Raw genomic sequence first — 16,154 nt, forward strand, 5'->3', positions numbered from 1 at the left:
GGGAGAACCTCGGATCGTGGACCCGGGGAGAGTGCGAAAGGAGAGGAAGGCTCCATCCCTTCTGCAGCCCGACATTTTTAATGTATTATATTTATAATATTTATGAATTTATTCTATTGCCCGCGTGCCAGATACTCATCTTCTTATCAACCCTGCGAGGTGGGTATCAGTATTCCTCCCATTTTACAGATGGGCAAACTGAGGCATGGCCAGGGGAATTCCACTAATGCCCAGTGGGTGAGACCGCATTTCAGATGCCGCAAAAGCTGGTTTCCTGGACCAGAACCAGCCACCAAGCAAAGGAGGGAAGGGAAGGCTGTTGAGGGGACTGCCCACCCTTTGTTGCCCCAGACTGCACTCTGGGCCTGACTGGGGTTCTTCCGGATGCCGCCCTCCAGCTGGGGAGGAATGGGGTGGGCGGTGCGTGGAGGGGGAAGGGCTGCTGGCGCAATTGAGGAAAAGTCCAGAGAGGGGTCGCCGGCCAGGGCGGACCACAGCCCTTGGAGGCAGACACTGGAGGCTCAGAGCTGAGGCCCCTTTGAAGAAAGGAAGGGGTGTCAGCCCTGTGGAGACCTTTGAGAGCCTCCACAGGGGGGTCATGTGTCTTTTCTTTTTTTTTTTTTTTGAATTTTATTTATTTTTTATACAGCAGGTTCTTATTAGTTATCTATTTTATACATATTAGTGTAGATATGTCAGTGCCAATCTCCCAATTCATCACACCACCACTCCCCCCACCACCACCACTTTCCCCCCTTGGTGTCCATACCTTTGTTCTCTACATCTGTGTCTCTATAGCTGCCCTGCAAACCGGTTCATCTGTACCATTTTTCTAGGTTCCACATATATGCATTAATATACGATATTTGTTTTTCTCTTTCTGACTTCACTCTGTATGACAATCTCTAGATCCATCCATGTCTCTACAAATGAGGGGGCGGGTCATAAGTCTTACACGCCCCCTACGCTAGGGGACGGAGCAGAGCTGGCTTGTGCCTTCGCCCATCACGTGGCCTCGACAGGACCCCTCCCTCTCTGGAAGACCATGCCAGGCTGGACCGGTCATGGCTTGGTCTAGGGCTCTACTTCCTCGACCACAGGTGTAGTATAGCTCGGAAGGGCTGGCTCCCATCCTGGTAAAAGATCTTTGAGCTCTGATAAAGAAAACCCTTTATCTCTTTCAGGATGACCCTGCAGGCCATGGACAGACACAGCCATGGTGGCCTCTGGCCCCTCCTCCCTCCAAAGCTGGGGGGGTTACCTCTCAGCCTCCCGCATCCCCTCACTTATTTATTCAACAGCCATCTGTTGGGCATCTACTCTGTGCTAGACCCTGTGCAAAGTAAGCTCTGCAGCTTTGGTATCTGCTAACACCCAAACGTTCCTATTGTCTTTTCAAACTTCATTTACTTTGAAAATCACGGTTTTGGAGAAACCGCTGCCTGGCCCATACTGGAGTCTGCGTAAGTGGGAAATAACCCTTCCCAGGTTGAGCCACAGCAACGGCAGGGTTTCTTTGTTTGCGCAGCCCAGCCTAGCCCAGCCTGACTAACACAAGGGTTAAGAGTGGAAAGTAAGTCTCCTCTTAGACTTCCACGCCCCCCTCACTGCAGGGCTTGTTGCCACATCTTTGTGCTACTTTCCCCAAATCTCTCTGCTTCTCTATCAGCATGTGACTCCCCTGAGACTGGCCCGGGGTTTAAGGAGGCAGGGAGTCTGGCCCTGCCTGCTTGGAGGACCCTCCTTTCAAGAAAGGAAGTGGCGGCCACCACCGTTTCTCCTTCCTGCATTGGGAAGCGATGGCTCTGTCCCTGTGGATCCCAGAGCCGAGCCAGAAAGATGGGTGATTAGGAGCTGCGGGGCTGGGGTCACACAGTATGGCCCGAATCTCAGAGCTTGTCCTGCACAGCACTGGCCTACGCCGTTCAGCCACCCAGGGGTCCCTGCTGCCTTGGGGGTGGCGGGGCAGAGGCTCACCCCTGCTGGCCAGGGCCCTTCTGTAGCAGGTGGGTGTTCAGAGGACCCCTGCTCACGGTCACTGGTCACAGCTCAGGCCCCCACCCCTACCCCAGGTCTTCTGCTTTGTGGCTGCTGAAGGTTCCTGGGGAGGCAGGTGGAAAATGACCCTTGAAGGCAGGCTCCAGAGCGCCTCCTGCAGGGAAGGAGGAGAAGAGAATCCAACAGAAAGCCTGCAAGGGACTCGACCCTTGGATTCTCTGCCCCCTGCCCCATGGGGTCAAACTTGGATGAAAGCCTGAAGCACTCCTCTTTTTCCAACTGTGTTTTCACTTATGTATGATGAATAGAGAACAAGAAGGAGGTTTGCTTCCTGGAAGTGAGTTGTCATTTAATGACTTCCTTTTAAGAAACTGAAATCCTTTTTTCCCTCTGATTATGAAAAGTGATATTACTTTGTGATAAAAAAAAACCTCATAAAAATATATAAAGGAGAAAATAAAGATTACTTATAATCTCATCAATCCTATCCCCAAGAGAGGGGCTCTGTAACTCTAGGACTTGGATAGAGTTAATCTACACTAGGAAAGGGACCCTGTTCCTGCAGATTATTATTATTTTTTAAAGTAGTTCTTACTTTATTTTCTTTACTTATTTTTGGCCCCGCGAGGCATGCAGGATCTTAGTTCTCCGATCAGGGCTCGAACCTGTGCCCCCTGCAGTGGAAGCACAGAGTCCTAACCACTGGACCACCAGGGAAGTCCCTCCTGCAGATTATTTTTAAACATATAATAAAACCAGTCAGTATGCTTGCAGGACACTTCCCTGGTGGCGCAGTGGTTAAGAATCTGCCTGCCAATGCAGGGGACACGGGTTAGAGCCCTGGTCCCGGAAGATCCCACATGCCGCAGAGCAACTAAGCCCTTGCGCCACAACTACTGAAGCCCATGTGCCTAGAACCCGTGCTCTGCAACACGAGAAGCCATCGCAATGAGAAGCCCGCGCACCGCAATGAAGAGTAGCCCCGCTCGCCGCAACTAGAGAAAACCCGCACACGGCAACGAAGACCCATCACAGCCAAAAATAAATAAATTTATATTAAAAAACTATGCTTGCAGGTTTCTTCTTCCACCAACATAGGAGCAAACGACACATTTTGTTCTTAACTTGCTTTTTTTTGTCCTAATAAAATGGATGTGTTTCCAGGTTAACCACTGTACAGCTATAGATCAATTTTTGTTTGGAGGCTGCCTAGTATTTCATGTGAATATAAAATTAAAAAAAAATCAATTCCAATAAGTCAGCACTTTCCAATAAGCTTTGATGAAGTTTGTTTTTCATTTTAGTTATATCCACCTGGTTCTCTTTGAACTTGAACAAGAATATGCAAACGTTTCTATTTTTTTAAAAATTTTATTGAAGTATAGTTGATTTACAATATTGTGTTAATTTGGACCCAACACAGCCAAAAATAAATAAATTAATTAATTAATTAAAAAAATAGAAATGTTTTTAATGGAAAAGAATATGAAATATATATATACGTATAACTGAGTCACTTTGCTGTACAGAAGAAATTAACACAATATTGTAAATCAACTATACTTCAATAAAATATTTTTAAAAATAGAAATGTTTGCATATTCTGGTTCAAGTTCAAAGAGAACCGGCTGGGGCTTTCCTGGTGGCACAGTGGTTGAGAATCCGCCTCCCAATGCAGGGGACGCAGGTTCAAGCCCTGGTCTGGGAAGATCCCACATGCGGCGGAGCAGCTGGGCCCATGTGCCACAACTACTGAGCCTGCGCTCTAGAGCCTGTGCTCCGCAACAAGAGAGGCCGCGATAGTGAGAGGCCCGCGCACCGCGATGAAGAGTGGGCCCTGCTCGCTGCAACTAGAGAAAGCCCTCTCACAGAAATGAAGACCCAGCACAGCCAAAAATAAGTAAATAAATAAATATTAAAAAAAAGAGAGAGAACCAGGTGGATATAACTAAAATGAAAAACAAACTTCATCAAAGCTTATTAGAAAGTGCTGACTTATTGGAATTGATTTTTTTTAAATTTTATATTCACATGAAATACTAGGCAGCCTCCAAAACTAACCAAACAAAAATTGATCTATAGCTGTACAGTGGTTAACCTGGAAACACATCCATTTTATTAGGACAAAAAAAGCAAGTTAAAAACAAAATGTGTCATTTGCTCCTATGTTGGTTGAAGAAAAAACCTGCAAGCATAGTTTTTTAATATAAATTCATTTATTTATTTTTGGCTGTGATGGGTCTTCATTGCTGTGCGTGAGTTTTCTCTAGTTGCAGCGAGCGGGGGCTACTCTTCGTTGTGGTGCGTGGGCTTCTCATTGCGATGGCTTCTCTTGTTGCAGAGCACGGGCTCTAGGCACCCAGGCTTCAGTAGTTGTGGTGCGCGGGCTCAGTAGTTGTGGTTCGCAGGCTCTAGAGCTCAGGCTCAGTAGTTGTGGCACACGGGCTTAGTTGCTCCGCGGCATCTTCCGAAACCAGGGCTAGAACCCGTGTCCCCTGCATTGGCAGGCGGATTCTTAACCACTGCGCCACCAGGGAAGCCCAAAACATTTCTATTTTTAAAAGTGTATTTTATTTGTTAATATGGTAGATCCCTGGGAGTTGGTTATACCATCTCCTTTATATCTTTTGTTATAAATTAAGTATTTAATATTAGTGTTTTGAAACCACTAGAATAAGTGCAATCAAGGCAGCTTTTAGAGGGAACTAAAAATTGAAGCTTAGAAAGCTCTATACCTTTGAAAACCTTTTTAGATAGTTTTCATTGTACCCATACAAATCATTTCTTATTCCATTCAATTAGGTGGAGAAATTTCAGTTCCTAAGATAAACACAAGGAAATATCACAACATTTTCTCGAAAACTCACATAACAAGGAGAGAGATTAATTCAGATTTTTCCTGCCTACTTAAAAAAAATGTTTAGTTGATATATATATTTTAAAATTTATTTATTTTTGGCTGTGTTGGGTCTTCATTGTGGTGCACAGGCTTCTCATTACGGTGGCTTCTCTTGCTGCAGAGCACAGGCTCTGGGTGCGTGCACTTCAGTAGTTGTGGCACGCAGGCTCAGTAGTTGTGGCGCACGGGCTTAGTTGCTCCACGGCATGTGGGATCTTCATGGACCAGGGATTGAACCCGTGTCCCCTGCATTGGCAGGCAGATTCTTAACAACTGTGCCACCAGGAAGTCCCCTGCCTACTTTTTATGGGTTCAGTTGCTAACATGGGCACCAAATTTGAAACTTACTTAAGGCTTTTGAAATAAATTATATTTGAACTTTAAAACTTTGCCTTTTTCTACCTTCAAGGCCCTAGTTTTAAAGTCTGGCCCTTATTGCAAAAGGAAGCAATTTCTGAATACAATATTAAAAATCCAAGATAATGTAATCAAACTCTTACCCTTCAATGTTAAGACAATCTGTGTTCAAAACAATATTTAGGAACACAGCCGGGGAACCCTCTAAATCTTTAATTTTCAGACTAATAGAGTGAAATGAATAATGTTGATATTTTTAACGCATATAATCTTTCAAAGCTTTGCACACTTTTTAAAAAAGCTTGAGGTTGATTCGTGGTCTTCTGTACAAATCTTTATACCCACGAATTTTATCTTGTGATTGGTCTCTCTTTTTTTTTTCTCATCACATATCTGTTTCCTTATGCCAAAATATATAGCTTGTTTTATTTTCTTTCAGCTGATAAGGTTTATGGTCAGGACATGTATTTTATGTATGTCATAATAAGAGAACAGTTCCCTTACTTGGGACATGTTTGTAATACAGTGTGAAGTGCGTATGGGAAAGATATAAAGTTGTATATATATGAAGATTATTTTTGTGTGGAAATTCAAAGGGAAAAATGTAACAAAATTAGCAAAAATGAATCGGTGGCCAGAGTGGTGGGAGAGTGGATTTGTTTGCTTTCTTGTTTTGCTCTTTTTCCTACATCCCAAATGTCTTGTGATTTCATTTGCTTACGAAAAAAAGAAAAAAAAAAAGCTAAAAATGAAAAGACATTTAAAGGACAAATAATACAAAGTCTATTTCATTTCATCTTCACAAAATATATTTTTTGAACGTTTTTTATTCTTGTAGAAGTCACTCGTGTTCACTGTGTGAACATGGAGTACTTAGAAAAAATATAAAAGGAAATTTAAAAATTACTGTAATTCCAAAATCTAGATATAATCACCGTTAACATTTTGGTGTGCTTACTTTAGTCTTTTTTAAAGCATAATTGTTTAATGTCGATGGAATTGGAGTATATGTAGAGTTTTTTCCCCTTTTGTTTCTATTTTTTTTTTTTCCCAGTACACGGGCCTCTCACTGTTGTGGCCTCTCCCGTTGCGGAGCACAGGCTCCGGACGCGCAGGCTCAGCGGCCATGGCTCACTGGCCCAGCCGCTCTGCGGCATGTGGGATCTTCCCGGACCGGGGCACAAACCCGTGTCCCCTGCATCGGCAGGCGGACTCTCAACCACTGCGCCACCAGGGAAGCCCTCTATTTTTTAATTTTAATTTTTTTATTGAAGTATAGTTGATTTACAGTATCGTGTTAGTTTCAGGTTACTAGAGTTTTTTTTCTCTTTCCTTAAACATCACGAGCATTCTCTGTGACATTACTCTTGTTTCAAATATTATTTTTGGTGGTTGCTTAAGAGTCTTCCGTATGAATATCCTACCATATATGTATCATCATCCTCCCTTTTGTCATCATAGGCTGGTTTCTCTTTCTGGCTTTTACAGATCATGCTATCATGCTGCAATGGACAGCGTTGTACAAAAAATTTTCACTTTTCTCTGTTTATTTCCTTGAGCTGAAGTCCTAGAAGTGAAGTTACTAGGTGGAAGGGTAAAAAACATTTTAAATGCCCTTCCTATCTTTTCAAACTGCTGGACCAAAAGGTAGCTTTAACTTAGGCATCCATGGGCGTTGAGAGTATATTCATTCTAAAAAAGATGATTTTTTTTTTGTTTACAATTTTAAAAAGGTAAAAAATTCAACTTTTTCTTTTGCCTCTCATTCTTTTACTACTAGTAAGTCTGTCTTTGCTATACTTTTGTTTGCCAGTCAGCTGTTGTTCTTTTCTGTGAATTATATATTCAAGTCCTTGGCCCATTTTTTCCCGTTAAGATGCATTTATTTCTTATGCATTTGAATAAGTTCTTTATAAACCAGAAATATTATTCCTTTAGTTATAAAATTTATGACCAATATATCCCCAGATTGTTCTTTAGTTTTTAATTTTGTTCATTACCACATTTGCATTGGTTTTTCCTTTGTGATGTCCTCCGTGGCTTTTCATGTGTTACAAATGCAACTCCAGGGCTTCCCTGGTGGCGCAGTGGTTGAGAGTCCGCCTGCCGATGCAGGGGACACGGGTTCATGCCCCGGTCCGGGAAGATCCCACATGCCGCGGAGTGGCTGGGCCTGTGGGCCATGGCCGCTGAGGCTGCGCGTCCGGAGCCTGTGCTCCGCAACGGGAGAGGCCTCAGCAGTGAGAGGCCCATGTACCACAAAAAAAAAAAAAAAAAAAAAAAAAAAAAAATGCAACTCCAGGGACTTCCCTGGTGGTGCAGTGGATAAGACTCCGTGCTCCCAATGCAGGGGGCCCGGATTTGGTCCCTGGTCGCGGAACTAGATCCCACATGCCTACCACAACTAAGGAGCCCACCAGCTGCAACTAAGACCCGGTACAACCAAATAAATAAATAAATATTTTTAAAAAAATGCATCTCCATGCTTACCTGAATGTTCCACCTCAGTTTTTAAATGTTTTTTTAAAAAAAAGTCTTTAATTCGTTTGGAACTATTTTGATGAATGGTATGAGATATAAATGGAACTTGACTTTTCCCAACCACAAATTTTCCCATTTTAGTGATTGATGCGTATCCCCTTTCCTCATTAATTTGTGGTGCTTTTTATCATGTGGAAAGGTTTTACATTTCCTAGAGTCTCCTTCCAGGCCACTCCATCTTTATTTCATTCATCTGTCTATTCTTTTTTTTCATCGGTCTATTCTTGAACCAATATGCTACAATATTTTTATGGAGACTTCTATCTTTTCAAATCTCGTATGGCAAGCCCTCCATATCATTCTCTCTTTCAAAAACACCTTAGTTATTCTTATCAATTTATTCATCCAGATGAAATTTAGAATTTGACACATTCTCCCCAGATCATGTGGAAACTGATTGGTATTGCATTTCTTCCCATCCAGGGGGGTGGTGTAGCTGTAGTTTTCTTTGTATAGGTCCTGCTCAAATCTTGTAATTTCTAAGAAATTTACTGTGATCTTGGTATAGTGGATTTCCCCAGTCATCCCTGCTCAGGCTACTACCAATTAGTGTTAGAATAATAGAAAGCAAGTGATTTTTTTGGCAATTCTTCATGTATATAGCTACTTGCTGAACTCTATTACGAATTCTGAGAGTGTCTTAAATGCTTATTTGGGGATTTCTAGATGGACCATCACATCTACAAATAACAGTAGTTTGTCGGATTTTTTTTTTTTTTTGGATAGACTTTTTGCTCAATTTTATTGTGTTGGTTAGGCCTCCTAGATGCGTTCAATGGGCACGTGATAAAGGCATTCTCGTTTGACTCCCGATTTTAATGGGAATGCTTTTGGTATTTCATATCTATGTTCTATTGTGGCTGATAGTTTGAAGTACCTTTTAAAAATCGTGTTCAGGATGTATCTGTCATGGCAATGACAAATGGGAGGACTGAAGCTAGAAGCTATTTTTTCAAGAGGCAGGGATGCCTCCAGCTGGAGTGAGGGCACAGGTGGCTCTTAATCATGAACCCTTCTGTGCTGATTCTTGACTCTACGTGAATTATGAATTACTCTGCTTTTGCTTTACAATCAAACAACTGCAAGAATAAAAACACAAAAACTTTTATTTCCAGTTTTCAAAAAACTATGGAGTTTCAATTAAGTTTCAACATGTATAATGTCTTTCCCAGCAAGTGTTAAGACGACCAGGCTGTTTCCCTGTCACCTGCTGCTGTTTCATTTTCCCTGGGGTCGGATCAGCCCTGCGTTTCTTGGACAAAGGCCTGCAGTCCCTGGATTACTGTTAACATGGATTTAATGGCATTGTAGGCGGGGTCTCACGTCTGACGTCGTCCTGGAGGGTGGCCCCTGGCTTTGGGTCGGGGTCGGTGGGGGACCGGGCCACTCTCTTCTGGGTCGTGCCTTCACGCCGGGAATTGCCCTTCCTGGAACTTTTCCCCGCAAAACCCCACTGGCAGAGCCTCCGGAGGCGTTGGTTCTTTGGTAACTTTTCCATTTTTTTCCCCCGATTCCTTCCAAGCCGCTTTTGGCAGTTCGGTTGCATCTGCCTGGTTTTGTGACGGTGAGGTCACAGGTCACCCACACACACACCCCCACCCCCGCAGCCAGGTGGATGCTCCAGGCGGAGAGCAGCTGACCCCTGGCGGGAGCCGGGGACCGAGGCGAAGAGGCCTCGGGGCGGGGCCGCGTCCCGGCCTAGCTCCACCCAGCGCCGCCGCCGCGCACGCGGCTTGGCCCTGCGCCGGCGCGTGCTGAGCCCTCCCGCGTGCCGTCCTTACCCGGCCTGCGCCGCGCGGCCGCCCCCGGAAGTGGACTTCGCCTCTTCAGAAGCGGTGCGTCCGTGCCCGAGGCTCGTGGGTCTGCGGCCGCAGCGCTTGGCGCCGGAGCTCGAGGGGCGGGCCTGCTGCCGCCATGGCCGGGAGTCACGACATGTTCGACGCCATCGTGATGGCGGATGACAGGTGGGTAGGGGGCTGGGCCGGGCCCCCACCCGAGCAGGTCTGCTCTCAGCCGCTGGGCTGCGGCGGCCGCCCGGGCCCTGGGGGAACGCGCTGTGGCTCAGAAGGCGGCTGGTGCGGGAGGGCCCGAGATGCTGCTGCTTCTCCTTTGCTCATCGGCCTCTCGGGCGAGCGCCACGTGCCCAGCTGTTCCTCTAGACCCTCCCCCGTCCGGGGCTGCCTCACGCATCTGCTCGGTCTGGTGACTGCCTCCCTCCAGGGACGGTTCTTCTCGGGTGGGACGGACCTTTGCCATCTGGGCGCTGCCCCTTTTTCTTGTTCCTCAGGGGTAGGACATACGGCAGCATTCACGGACATGCCTTTAAATGTGTCAGGCGTCATCCTTTTCCCTCCTGAGCCCCCGGGGAGCGCCTAGGACTGTGACGAGGGGGGGGGCAGAGGAGCTGTTGGCTGCTTTGTGGCTGTCTTCCAGTGCCCTGCCCACTTGAGACATCAGTAGATGTCAGTTAAGGAAGAGAGTAAACAGTAAACAGTCGCTGACGTTTATTTGGAGCTTGCTGTGAATTGGACGCTGAGCTAAGCGTTGTATCCAGTTAGTTATTTTAGCCTTACTTGTGAAGTGGATCCTATCCTTCACCCCGTCTTTCAGATGAGGAGGCAAGGTCACTCCCAGGGCCACACAGCCAGTAAGTGGGAGCTATCCCCTCGGCCTCACTGGGTGCCCCAGCACACCCCTTTCACTTTGGTGACTGCAGGTTATGATGGTGCCAATTACACTGCTGGGCCTTCAAAGTCAGAGCCTTTATTCTACTGCAGGCGCCACGGTCACGGTACATTTTGTGATCATCTGATGGCGTTTCTCCTTGCTAGTCTCCTGAGATGTGATGGAAAGCCCAGTACATGTTGCAGAGTTTTTGTTTTTTTTGAAGCCCTTGACCAAGCAGTCTAGCTTACAGACCCAGAACTGGGGCTCGATGACCTGGCTGCAGACGAATTACCGGGGAGATTTTGCAAAGCAGATTCCTGGGCCTTACTCCAGACTTACTGAATACGAGGAGTGAGGCCCCTGAATTTGTATCTTTGAAATTTTCCTGTGTGTTTCTGATATTCTGCCAGGTTTGGGAATCACTGATTTAGCCCACCTTCCTTTTTGTAGAGAGGTAAATTGGGCTTCCAGAATTACAGCGACTTGCCAGACGGAGAGACTTAGGGAGGGGTGGAGCTGAGGTTGGAGTTTACGTTTTCTGGCTTAAATTTTGTTCTTTTTCTACAGTACTAGGTCTTGTCTTGCTAGGTCTGGGCAATGTGGAAGAGGGAGGTTTTTGCAGGAAGAATGCTCTTTCTCCTGTTTATTTGCTCATGCTTCCTCTTCTCTGTTGCAGGTTTCACGGGGAAGGTTATCAGGAAGGCTACGAAGAAGGAAGTAGCTTGGGTATGAGTGAAGGAAGACAGTATGGCACGTTACATGGAGCTAAAATCGGATCTGAGGTAAGTGGGACCCCCCACTTAGAAAGGAATCCTTTTCTCTTACCATTGACAATTTGCCTTGATGATCAGTATGATCGAGCCACCACTTCAGGCCTCTTCACGTGGCCGTAGGCTAGATAGAACGTTGACGGAGAAACCGTCTCAGAACAGAACCCGCAGAGGGTTGCTGTGTGGAGATGATGAAGTCAGGTGGGCTGGAGAAAGAGAAGACAAGTCCCCCCTCGCGTCAGGCGACGTCGAGTGTCTGTCTGGTGCTGCCCTGTGTCTTAAGCCAGCTGGATCCTCCCCCAGAGAGTGAGCACCCTGTGTCATGTGAAAACATGCCATTTATATTTCTGTTGAAATTCCTGATTTTCCTTTTCTCCTGCCCTTCGACCTAGATTGGCCCTCACTTATGGAGATAGCTGGCCCTAAACAGCAACGTCTGAGGCCGTCAGGACTGTATTAGGTGTCTGTTGCTGCAAAACGAATCAGCACAAGACACGTGGGCTTAAGACAACCAGTGCTTATTATCTCACATGGATCCTGAGGGTCTGTGGTCCAGGAGCTGCTGAGCTGGCTGGTTCCGGCTCGGGGGTCTCTGGGTGCTGGAGTTACGAGTCAGCCAGCCTGCAGTCAGCTGGAAGCTTGCTGGGGCTGCAGGAGCCACTTCTCAGGTGGCTGCTCACGCGGCTGTCCTCACCGCGTGGACCTCTCCATAGGGCTGCCTGAGTGTCCTCGTGACACTGTGCAGGTGACCCACGTCGGCAGGGCAGAGGTGATGTTGTCTGTTAGTGCCTGGATTCAGAGGTCCTGTGCTGCCTCTTCCTGTGTGTGCTCCTGCTCGTCAAGGTCACCCCGATCCGGTCAGGGGACCGCACAGGGCAGGATTACCAGGGGGTGGGGAGGTAGGTCCCAGTGGGGCCACCTTGGAGGCTGGCTGCCCCGCTGGTGACTTGACCTCCAACTTCTGTAGCCTGGTGCCCAATGGGTGCTTCCAGAACAACAAGAGAAGAAGCACCACTGCCCCCTGGGCCCCTGCCCCCCTTTTTGTTTTGAGAGCTTGATATTTAGATCAAGTATAGCTGTTGGTTAGTCATTTCACTCTTGAATGTTTCGTAAATTCACAGATCGGGTGCTACCAAGGTTTTGCTTTTGCTTGGAGATGTCTCCTGCACGGCTGCACCACTGAGAAAGACAGGTAAAGCTGAGCCTTCTTTCTTCTTCGGTGTCTGGATGCGAAGTTCCGGTTCCATAGCTCACTCTCACCTTGGGCGGTTAGTGTCTCAGTCCCCTCATCTGTAAAATGGAGAAATAACCAGGCTGAACCTGAAATGTTGTCATGAGGTTTACAGGAAATAGTAACTAGAAAGCACTGGGCACATTTCTGGTGTTGGGTGAACATCCGTTGTTATTACTTCCCAAGGGTCCTCAGATCCCCCTGGAGGAGACCTTAGGGCGCTAAGTGGCTTTTAGTTACCCTGCCAGTCAAACCACGATGAAAATGATACTATCTTCTCATTCATCTTTCCTCTGAGCTTGTAACAAACAGAACAGAACAGTCGTGGTATGATCAGGGCTCAGAAATGGTGACTCCCTTGTCACTGGGTTTTTTAATGTAGCTGAAAGGTCTGCTAATGAGATGACCCATTTCATGTGTTTCACAGGTGTCAGGTACCTGGAAGCACGAAGTAACCATGAGCTGTTATTTGTAGTGTTTGTAGCCTTTTTTTTTTTTTTTTTGATTTATTTTTGGCCGCATTGGGTCTTCGTTGCTGCGCGCGGGCTTTCTCTAGTTGCGGCGAGCGGGGGCTGCTCTTCGTTGCGGTGCGCGGGCTTCTCATTGCGGTGGCTTCTCTTGTTGTGGAGCACGGGCTCTAGGCACACAGGCTTCAGCAGTTGTGGCACACGGGCTCAGCAGTTGTGGCTCGCAGGCTCTAGAGTGTAGGCTCAGCTGCTGCGGAGCACGGGCTTAGTTGCTCCGCGGCACGTGGGATCTTTCCAGACCAGGGCTCGAACCAGTGTCCCCTACATTGGCAGGCGGATTCTTAACCACTGTGCCACCAGGGAAGCCCATCTGTAGCCTTTGGAGCGTGCTCTTGCTGGGTGCTGCTTCCTGAAGCCCCAGGACCCTGTCCCCACCCCCGGTCTTCACTCTTAAGCTGGAAACGCACCCTTATGTGAAAGGCCGTCCTGCCGCTCATGGGAGCCGACACTGGGCTTCGGCGCTGCTCTGCATCATCTTGATGTCTGGTGGCTTTGCCTGGCCTGGGAGGGGTGCCAGGAGAGTGGATAACAGAGCAGGGAAGCTGGTATTCCCCCGTCCACGTGACCTGTCATCTTATTTGGAATATTTTGAATTTCTAGAACTTGGGCCATAGCCATATTGAAATGTCAGAGCGGGGATGCTCAAGACAGAGTCTGGGGGATTGTGGGGTCGCCTGCTCTCTGACTTGTCCTGTCACTGAGCAAGTGGGAGATGACAGGATTCATCCATCAGCCGAGGGCCATCTTGGGGAGATTTTCCTCTGAAGATTCAGTGGGAGTGGGTGGGTAGCTGGCGGTCAGGTTGGGACAGTGGTTGGCAGCCCCGGGCGCCACTGGGCGGCTGTCGGAGCGGAGCGTGGCTCCCCGCTCCCGGTCCACGAAGGCGGGGTGGGGCGCACTGACTCGGAATGCTTCAGCAGCCTCCCCCTCTCCCTGCACCGGGATCTGCGGCTCACGGGGGGCCTTGCACTGGGTGTGAAGGGTCTCGCAGCTGGGGGCTGCCAACCCGCACCCCAGGGCAGGGGTTCCCTCCCTTCCTAAAGCCGCGCCCCCGGTCTGTCCATCAGAGGGCCCGTGGCCCGCCGCCCCGCCATCCCCATCCCACCTGCAGAGCCCGGGAAGCCCTTTGAAACACAGCCTAAAACCCTTTATCTTAGAGCAATGGTTTTTGGATTTTCTAAGTCTACAGTTTTTTTTTAAATGGTAGAAGGCGGGCAGAGGATCTGCTTCTTTATGTTTCACGTAAGGATGTTAAAAGAGAAACACCTGCTATGTGTGTTATCACTCGGTGAGCTGAGGGAATTTTAACACCAGAGAAGCTGTGTGGAGAGCCCTGTCTCAGCCTGAAGGATGGCGACCTTTCCATCAGGTGACCATAGCTTTCTGACCCACCCTGAGACGCTCCTCTGTCTGGTGAAGGCTTTTTCCCTTACACCAGCCGTGAGTGGGTCACACCCTCCTGACATGCACTGGCTTTGACCGTGGGATGGGCTGGGTGTGTCTGGAGTAGCTTCACTGACCCGGGGAAGGCAGGAATGACCCGTCGCTGCTTGCAGAGTTGGGAGTGGGTGGTAGTCGTTGTATTGTGGCAGGTACAGCCGTTTCCCGCATGTTGGCATCTGCCTTCCAACTCCCTGGAAACCAAGTGCTTTGTTGCTTTAATTAACTCACGCTGACCTTTCGCGGTTTTGTATTTTCTCCAAGAGGTGGCCATCATAGTTCTTCTAAACTGGTTTAAAAACCGCAAATGTGAGCAGGTCCTGGTCACTTTGAATGGCTATTGCTTCATCCTAAGGATGAGTCCTTCAGGATTCCCAGGGATCAGATATCTGGCGTGCTCCTGACACCTTGGGGATCAGATGTGGTCCTGGGAAGGTGGCTCGGCAGTATCGCTTGCCTGTGACCCAGAGGGCACCCACCCTCCCAGATGAAGCGAAGAGACTGACGTTTATCGAGCCCCCACTCTGTAGCACGTTCTGGGCTTTATCCTCCTGAGAGCCTGGGAGGTGGCCGTTAAGGCCCCATTTTACAGATGAGGACGCTGAGGCTCAGGGACAGTGAAATACCTGAGTGCCTTGGGGCGGTTGTGCTCCAGGCCGCTCACTAGCTGAGCTCCTTGTCTTCCTGGGAGAGGGAGCCAAACTCAAACACCAGCCACTGGTTTCTGCCCTATGGATGGAGGGGGCTTGCCGGTTTACCTGCTGTTAAACTCCCAGAGGCTGTGAGCGTGAAGATTGCAGATCCTGGAAAACCCCCAGGTCCGGAGCAGGTTGCCCGGCACTCTTTCCCGTCTGCTTCTGTCTGGTCTGGGGTCAGACCTGGGGACCGGCGGTCGGCGTGCTTGTCGGTGTTGCCTTGGCCGCTGGGTCCGGATGGAGCTGTCCCTGTAAGGTGGGTTCGCTCTTGATGTCCGGATGCATGCGGTGTGGGCGGGCTCACATTGCCAGGTGAGTAAAGGTTGTTTAGTGTGACGACAAAGTGAGTCACCAGTGCCCGAGGCCAGGCGTGCTCAGCACGACCACTTTAAAGCCATCTAGCTGCATCGTTGTTACATAAGCTGACCCTCTTGTGTGCAAAGGACTAAAAGTCTTTATTTCTGTGTTTTACAGCAAAAAGATGAAGGTCTTAGAATCGTTGATTAGAATGATTCAGAAATTCCCTTATGATGACCCTACTTATGATAAACTTCATGAAGACTTAGACAGAATTAGAGGGAAATTTAAGCAGGTTTGTGTCCTGTGTGTTTCGTTTTGATCAGGGTGCCTTTCTCAGATGTAGTTGGGGCAGCCCTGGGGGCTCATTTTGCTAATGGTTTTGGGGCCGCCAGTAACATATAAATGGTCAGTAAAGCAAATCCTTCTGTATGTCGATCTAAGGAAACCGAGGACCATCTAGGGAACAGGTGTGAGAACTTCTTGAAGGGTGGTGACCTAGACAAGTAGAGCTGCAGCTAGAGAGAGAGAGTTCTGCTCTAATTTAAAAAAACATTTTTTTTCTTTTGTGTTTTCAGCTTTGTTCATTACTAAACGTCCAGCCCGACTTTAAAATTAGTGCACAAGGTTCCGGACTTTCATTTTGAGGATGACAGACGCACAAAGACGAAACATCAGGGAACAGATGTTCGTATGTTAAGTGTTTAAAAATGTGATTAAAGGCAAAACAAT

The 16,154-nt window shown here is 47.8% G+C and overlaps 1 protein-coding gene across 1 annotated transcript; it reads left to right on the forward strand.

Moving 5' to 3' along the window:
- Nucleotides 1-9,637: 9,637 nt before the first annotated feature.
- Nucleotides 9,638-16,154, forward strand: LTO1 (LTO1 maturation factor of ABCE1). Its single transcript, XM_079708775.1, has 5 exons — nucleotides 9,638-9,759; nucleotides 11,139-11,244; nucleotides 12,354-12,424; nucleotides 15,600-15,717; nucleotides 16,001-16,154. Exons 1-5 carry the CDS (start codon nucleotides 9,710-9,712, stop codon nucleotides 16,067-16,069), a joined length of 414 nt encoding a protein of 137 aa, XP_079564901.1. The 5' UTR covers nucleotides 9,638-9,709; the 3' UTR covers nucleotides 16,070-16,154.

Source organism: Hyperoodon ampullatus (genome assembly GCF_949752795.1).
Source record: "Hyperoodon ampullatus genome assembly, chromosome: 7".
NCBI lineage: Eukaryota > Metazoa > Chordata > Mammalia > Artiodactyla > Ziphiidae > Hyperoodon > Hyperoodon ampullatus.

Bases quoted from the DNA above. Each gene is read 5' to 3' on its own strand.
- LTO1 (XM_079708775.1), top strand. From the start codon at position 9,710: ATGGCCGGGAGTCACGACATGTTCGACGCCATCGTGATGGCGGATGAC. The intron at 9,760-11,138 runs GTGGGTAGGGGG...TCTCTGTTGCAG, and splicing joins ATCGTGATGGCGGATGACAG to GTTTCACGGGGAAGGTTATC. The intron at 11,245-12,353 runs GTAAGTGGGACC...GTAAATTCACAG, and splicing joins GAGCTAAAATCGGATCTGAG to ATCGGGTGCTACCAAGGTTT.